Raw genomic sequence first — 8,040 nt, 5'->3', positions numbered from 1 at the left:
TTATGAAATTTTCCTGCAGTTCATTTTGGGAGAAACTACATTATCTTGATAACATTTACCTATTGACTAACATTGTGAATTTTGTAGTTTTAGAAATGTAGGCTTTAAAATAAAACTTTAAACTTTGTTTTTTGGGCTCATCATTGGGAATATTGTTTAAAACAATTTAACTACATATTAATGCATTTCAATCAAAAAAGCTATTTTGTTTCAACATACCCTACTAAACATAAGATCATGAATAATAATTAAAAAACAAATAATTACTTAAAATTCATCATGCCTTGTTAAAGCTTCACCAAAATCAGTTGCTTGAGATCCCACAAATACATCGTATTTGTCCAAAATTTCCTGTTTTGTTAATTTCTGGTCTGCATCTGAATCGGCCTCATAAAGTAAATGACGGGCTTCTGCTTCAGAATGATCAAAATCTGGTGGCAAAATCCAATTTTTGACCTCTTCTTGATCCATATAACCATTTCCATCCTTGTCCCTGTATGTAGTGAAATGAAGTTTTTCACTTTGGACCCAATCAGGCTCTAATTCGTTTTCATCAGACTGGTACAAGTCCCCAATGTATTCTTTCAAAGATATCTTTCCATCTTTATCTTTATCTATATCTTCCATAGTTTCCAGCACCACAATATCTTTCATATGTTCAGTTTCTTCTGGGTGCAAGAAGGCCCCAAATTCTTCTTTGGTGAGTTTGTCATCACCGTTGGAATCAGCTGCTGACCATCTTCTTCTATCCCTGTTCATCATGTTGGTGTATGAGATACCAGCATCTTCTTTTTGGGCATCAGCAGGGTCCATATGTTCCAAAAATCCATAAATAACACTCTTGTAGTCCTCCCAAGACACCTCCTCCTTTCCATCTGATGTGTGCTGTTTCCAATGCTTCTCTATATCATCTGTGATATATCTCTTTTGGGTAAATTTTATCCAGTCTTTCAGCTCTTCTTCAGTTACAAATCCATCATTATTTGTGTCTATTTTGTCAACTATAATCCTGAAAAGATAAACATTTTAACAACTCCAGCATATTCCACTGATCATTTACTTACCCTAATCTTCTCATGCTTTCTTCTGGTGGTAATTGGTCAAATGTCCTTGCCTCTTCCCCCAGAAATGCTTCATGATCATACTGTGGATTGTGATGTTGATTTTCATAATGTTCCTTGTCGCTTAATTCTCTATCATAAACCCTGTCCTTTTTTTCTTCTGGTTTTGAAATTGCTACAGTTAAAATAGCTAATAATAAAACTAATTGCCTCATGACTATATCTTTGTACAGCAAGTACCTGCAAAGAAACACGAATGAATTTCTTCCACATCATCACCAAAACCACCCACAATAACCTATAAAAATTAAACCAGAAACTTACAGGATTTTAATAAGTAAACGTGTATTCAATAATAATACAAATATTAAATCGCAATTAATGTAATAATTTAAGCAACTTATATTAGTAAAACGTGTGATTATCATTCATGAAAGCCATAATTTATAAAGGTTCCAACTCACCAGCACACTTCACGCGCAACTCGACTCTTATTTAATGAACAATAATCGTTTGAACTATAAACATAGGAAATAAATTACTGTCACTAATAAACGAGCTTACTTATAAGCTTTTTTCTCACTAAAACACATATTTAATTAAAAAAAGGTGTGTGGGATTTGTTTGAATTGCAATTTAAAAACTATAAACAGTGTAGGTGGCAGTAGTTTCCCAATAATTATGCTTTATTTTAATTAAACCATGGTAGATGTCAGCAACAGTCCGTTAACATAGTAAATAAAATAATTATTGGTAAGTAGATAAACTTAGAATATAAGATACTTTCTCATTTTAAGTTATTATATAGTTTAATAGATTATTGCACATTCATTTGGAACATTTACGAAAAATAAATACAATAGTATAAAATGGTGAAATAAAATAATTTTTAATTTTGCCAGAAGATGTCAGACCATTCTGCTTTTAAACTTTTAAATAAGTTTAATATTTTATTTATCTAGTTAGAAATAGTATATTTTTTGCTATTTAAATGCTTCTTAATTGCGGAATTACATTTCAATTAAAGCCAATCTCAATTTTTTGCTTCAACAGGACTTGCGAATATAAATCTTTAAGTTTATAGGACTAATTTATTAATGTTATTGTTATTCTTTTTTAATCAAGGCAACATCACGAAATCGGGATAAAATACAAATTCTAAAGATGCAAAAAATCTCCACTGCTATTTTATACTTATATTTTTGTGCTTATATTATTTATATCTAAACATACAAATACAAAGGTGGCTGTTGTTATTTTCGCATTTGTTTCCCCCACTAAAGTGACGCACTATGAAGCTTTCGTTAATTCGGAGTCATTTTGTTTTCGGAAAAGCCGCGTCTTTATTTATACAAAAAATTAGGTAGTTAAAAGTGAAAATTAATCATTCGTTTTGGTGTATAATGCATTTCAATACCTTAAACCCTTTGCTTTCTACAGATGTTGCCGTGGAATGGTAAGCCTTATTCGTTTAATTCTCGATTTTGAATAAACATGACTTGTTGATATGATTACCTACTTGGATTTACCAATGTTTTTAGGATAATTTCTTTGTTTTAAGCTTTTTATGAAATGATATTATTTATTTATGTTAGGAGTAGCAATAACAAATGTTAATAACTTTCAATTATTTAATTCAAGAATTAAAATTCAGTCGGTATATATCATTTTTACTTACTGTAGAGTTTTAAGAAACGTGCCAAATTTTTAAATCACTGTTTTCGTACAGGAACAATTGTATTTTCTTTGAAAAGAAACAGATACACCGACGGAATTTATAAACTTCCAGAATCAGTAAACCTAACGAATGAGGCTTTTTGGAAGACATGTCACGGAAATGTACAAAAAGCCAAAACGAAGGGCTCTTTTGAGAATTTAGGTCTCTAAATTAATTAGATTATCCATTACGTATTTCGCAGCTAAAACTTTATCTTAAAGTTATATTTTTTAAATAGGGAAAGGACTGTATAGTTTCTATAGAAAATCATATAAAACTCGAAAAAACAGGAGATAGGTGTAAGTAGGTGTCACATCAAATAAAAAGTTAAAATAATAACGTGATGTATAGCACTAAAACCTTTCGGCTTAAGGAGTTACATAGTTTTAAGGAAATATTAGTTTTGCGCAAGAAGTACCTAATAATTAATCATACGAGACACTAAGCTGTTAAACATTAGCCATAAAGTAAAATAGATGCTATAAATATTAAAAATTAGATCACACCATTTTTTAAAGAAACCAAAGCCATGCATTTTCAAAATGGTGAAACTGTTTTATTTTATATCCGATCTAGTTTCCGTTTCATTGCTAATTTTTAACATCATCAGTGAATAAAATTTTGCAATTGTGTTCCGTACAAAACACAATTACATACCTATTTACTATCTTTTGTAAGAAAAAAACATTTTTCATACTATAACTTCTGAAATAACGAAATAAAATGTATTTGTTAACAATTTTGTAAATTCAGACATTTCAATTGAAGTTCCCAATATAAAAAATTAAAGAGTTAAAGCAGTAAATGTTTTATTAACATTAAGGGAAAATAGCTACAATCTACAAGCCCAAGTAAAACACAAAGATACTACAATGATTATTAATATTATTTATAATAAGTACTTATTAAAATAACTACTGAATTGTGCGTTAAAAATATTCCCGTTCATGTTGACACGATTACATACAATCGGGATGGAACAGGTGCATGTGTTTTCCCGCTACACACCCTTTAGTGTTGTGACTTAGAGTGGTACAGTGTCCAATTGTTTTCTTAAGTACTTGAAACTGCATTCTGCAAGGTGCACCATCCGACACGGTGTCCTTAAATCAAAACTAAATTAAGTATATTTCTCATTAAAACACGTTTCGACGTCCAGTTAAGGATGTTTGGGAGGTATGTCAAAATGCTACGAGACAAATAAAAATTTGGAAGAACGTTCCTCATTCAATTCTAGAACTCCTGTAAAAATTATAAATCGATTCACTAAACTGTTAAAAAGTAATTGAAATTTTAAAAAATTGTAATTTTACACGTCATTTTATGGAGATTCGTTAACCGAACAGATTAAATTTATTTTTATTAACAGAAAAAAAGCTACCAGAAATTTCAAACTTTTATAATAAGTAACTTGAACTCTGGAGAATCACTTTAGCGTAAGGTTATTCAAATTCACTAAATGGTTATCGAGGAAAAAATGAAAAATTAGCTGAAAATCTCGTTTTTACTTGATAATATAATGATAATATTTATAATTGTCTGAAATAAATGCAATTTTAAAGTTTTAATTATTATTTAAACATATTAAAAAGTTTTACGCTCATTATTAATAGAGATTGAAACTAAATATTTTTTTGTTTCGAAGTTGAAATCAAGGCATATTCACTGCCAAAAGTCAGTTAAAAATTTTCCATATTATTCGTTATTTCTTATTTTATTCAAAGTTTTTGGTCAAATTCCAAATTTTCTCTCAAACCGTATACTTCTTTTTAGTATAGATAGTATTTATTTACCTCATGATATGCTGCAAAACCTAATTAATCACGAATTTCTAATTTTATGTACTCTTGTCTCCGATTGTACCTCCCAAACATCCTTAAAGTCAGTCCCTAGCTGGAAATGGCAATTACATAAAATTATGAAAACAGCAGTCAAAAATTATTAATAATATTAATGTGAATGTGATTTTGTTTGTTTATTACGATTTCACGCTTTAACTATGCAACCAATTATCATGAAGTTTAGTGTATGCATTGTGAGGGACATAGAGTAGCTTTGATCCAGAAACAAAAAGCTGTTCCCGAGGAATATAAAAAATTAGTTTATTTGGTCGTCGATGATCTTTGAGACGCATCACGGTGGGTAAAAGTTTTGAAAGTAAACTATACCAATTACCTTAGGCTTACAAATAATTAATAAATGCAGTAAAATTGTAATTAAAATAAGAAATAGCAGATTCCAGAAACTTGGAGTCTTATTTAAATAAATGTCAATAGTTTTTATTAGATACTTACTTGTTCGAATGAGACAAGTTGGTCTTGGTTGTCTGATGCATTACTATCTTCGACGATAATATTTTTCGGAAAATTCATCGCAAGAACGACCATCGAACAACACAAGTACGTTACGAAGATAGATGTACCGATTTTCATTTTGCTTTTGCTTTTGCTTTATCACTTATGCGTACGGTCCAGGTACAATCTTGAATTGAATTGTGGCGTACAAGGGCGATAAAGCCGATTTTATTGTAGCAAGGCTACTGCTATACGTCGAATCCTCACAAATGCATCCCAATCGCGGAAATATTCATTAAATGAAGCATGAAAAATGAAACGAGTTTCAACGGCGTTATTGTTATTGCATTATTTTTTCTATCGATTGCGAAGGGGAAATTTAGGAAATTCTCAATTATAACATCCTGTTGCTCGAGCAGGGGAAGCTTTGAAAGAAAAGGGGATTGCGAAAGTAAACAGCATCTGTCTGTGTTTACTTGGATAATTTCCCGTTCGAAAACACTTTTCAAAGCGATTCTAGGGTTTTCTGGTAAATTACGAACTCTCAAGATTATTCACTACAACAAATCTCTATACTTTTGAAACACAAAATTAACAAGTTTGAGGCTTACAACTTTTAACATCAGTTTTACAAGTAATTTCTTATCTAGCATCACTCATCTAGAGTGTAGGCACCTATGTTGCGGTTAACAAGCTTACCTGGCTAGTTTGTAAAACTAGCTGGATAGTACACGAACTGTCCCAACGTCTGGTTTAATGTATATGACTAGGATTATCAGGTTACGGTAGAAGACAACACCCCCGAAGAAAATGAAAAACGAAAATTTACCTAAATATTAAAGCAATATTCACAATTTATCCAACTAGTCCGTTGCGTCGTAAGCGAAAATAATAAAAAATACAATTTGGACTCGAATTTGTAAAAATAAAATTCCAGCAGAAATAAATTTATTAGGTATTTTAGTTGATATTACAAATTTAATTGAAATAATTGAGAAACCAGAAATTATTTTTAAAGAAACATGTCAAAATTGAGATCATTACAAGTTACCTAATAAATTCTACTATTTCTACGACAAATGTAGTCATTTACAATCGAAAATTGTAATTTTTGCGTTGTCATAAAAATTTAGTTTTCTCCGTGAATAGAAAATTTATGAGAACCACAGCATCCCCTTCATGAGTTGGTAATCTGATAGCTAACAAACTAGCCAAGTGTCTATCTATGATATATATAAAATAAATAAATTGGCCTAATATTATACTAATAATAGTAATTGCTTTTCTGCATTTCAACATATTTAACGTATTTAAACTGCAGAAGATAGTAACATCGTAATTCAGACTGAAACATCAATTTTGTATAGGTAATGATAATTAAATTTCGTTTTTCTTTTTATTCAAGCATACGCTTTCTATAGGAAGAAAATTTTGAAAGATTAGTTCGTAGTTTCAGAGATTGTTGATTGTTTCGAATAAACAGAAAAGGTTTAACATAAAAAATTAATCAATGTCTCAATATACCTATCAATATGGTAATGACGTCAATAGTAATATTGGAAATCGGTCAGAAATATCAAAACTGTTGAGAAACAATTTCAAAATTTTTGAGCTATTTTCTAGTAAAAGTTTTGATTAATTTTTTGTGTATACGCTTTTTTAATCATAATAAACTAATAGATTTTCGTGCGGGATCCACAAAAATATAGTCGGTTTTCTTTGCACCACCCTAAAGTAATTGTTCCCTACACAACCAATACTTCAGAATTGCCATTATGATTAGTAGTAGTAATATTTTAATTACAAGTTATAATAAGCTATTTCATATCGCATTTTTAAAATTGAAAATTCTATTTAATTAAGTTCGGATCAATTAAAACAAAATACATTTTTAGGCTTGTATAGGTCAGACAGTTTAATAAGTCAGTCTGCCGCACTCTGTTTGGGGCTGCAACTGGATTAAATAATAATTAATAAAGAAACATTATTAGCTTGTTGAAATAAATAGTTTATTTTACATCTGTTATCAAAATTACATGCATTTATTTAAAACATTTTCGCTTTCATTAACATCACGTATGTCCGCCGGTTTTCACATACAATCGGTGTTGAATAGATCCATGGACTTCCCCGCGACACAAGCCTTTGCACTTTTACCCAATTTAATGCACTTGCCAATAACCTTCTTCGTTATTTTGTATTCGATTGCGCATCTGTCTTTCTGACTTTCTTCTCTCTGATGCAGGAACGCTTTGAAATTTCCGTTGGTATTACTAAGGTCATTCGCTTCCATGATGATACTTTTGGGAAAATTTTCTCCACCCACCGCCATCGTTCTAAATAACGACATGATGAAATAGAGCACAAATACGAACCATGAAAATTTCATTTCTGCTGTTGTTGATACTTGGTACAAGTATTAGATGAGAACAGATGAAAGAATTGCCCCGAGAAAAAACTGTTCAGCTTTTATAAAGCGCTGCCCGCCCCTCATCCGAATGCGAATAATAATGAGTTTTGGGACTCTTAACAAAATAAACGTTGTATATTTTCATAATCAACGAGCCTGTTTTCGTTGCGAACAAGATTCGGAAACGGAAACGTCCTTTTATTAAATTTCTCATACCGTCATATCCGGCCGTAGGAAATGAAAGCTGAAGCGTATTTATTACATCGGCCAATTACAATTTATTTTCAGCGAAAATACCGTACGTACAGTTTGGATGAATTAATTCTTTCTGGTTCGATATCGGTGTTTTTTTGTCGCCCAAACACTTCCTGTTTTGTTGCTTCTGTCAAAGAGAAACAAGGGAAGAAGTCCTGGAAATCATGGTCATAGTGTACTCGCTGAGCCCGTCCAAATTTGGACAATGGGTATTTCGTTATCAATGGTATCATTATCATAAGACGTCGGTCCTAAGACTGGTTGGACACGCACCTTCACTCTTTCCTATCATGAGCTAATCTT

At 31.0% G+C, this 8,040-nt stretch overlaps 2 protein-coding genes and 1 long non-coding RNA gene across 3 annotated transcripts in view; 1 reads left to right on the top strand and 2 right to left on the bottom strand.

The window, feature by feature from the left end:
* On the bottom strand, positions 1–1,687 carry LOC108739525 (calumenin). Its single transcript, XM_018473451.2, has 3 exons — positions 1,526–1,687; positions 1,065–1,301; positions 1–1,009 (listed from the first exon to the last, which is right to left on the bottom strand). Exons 2-3 carry the CDS (start codon positions 1,274–1,276, stop codon positions 268–270), a joined length of 954 nt encoding a protein of 317 aa, XP_018328953.1. The 5' UTR covers positions 1,277–1,301; positions 1,526–1,687; the 3' UTR covers positions 1–267.
* A 59-nt stretch (positions 1,688–1,746) lies between these two features.
* The window catches only part of LOC112904199, a 51,408-nt gene continuing 45,114 nt past the window's right edge, over positions 1,747–8,040 (top strand). The window contains exon 1 of the long non-coding RNA XR_003230949.1: positions 1,747–1,814. This is a non-coding gene — a long non-coding RNA (uncharacterized LOC112904199). The remainder of the gene's footprint in view (positions 1,815–8,040) is intronic.
* On the bottom strand, positions 7,121–7,489 carry LOC108739526. The gene has a single exon (XM_018473453.2). It carries the CDS (start codon positions 7,459–7,461, stop codon positions 7,165–7,167), a length of 297 nt encoding a protein of 98 aa, XP_018328955.1. The 5' UTR covers positions 7,462–7,489; the 3' UTR covers positions 7,121–7,164.

This window comes from Agrilus planipennis, unplaced genomic scaffold (assembly GCF_000699045.2).
Source record: "Agrilus planipennis isolate EAB-ADULT unplaced genomic scaffold, Apla_2.0 scaffold58, whole genome shotgun sequence".
In the NCBI taxonomy this organism is placed as follows: Eukaryota; Metazoa; Arthropoda; class Insecta; order Coleoptera; family Buprestidae; genus Agrilus; species Agrilus planipennis.
Note: the sequence above shows the minus strand (reverse complement) of the source record. Positions and strands in the feature narration are given on the sequence as shown.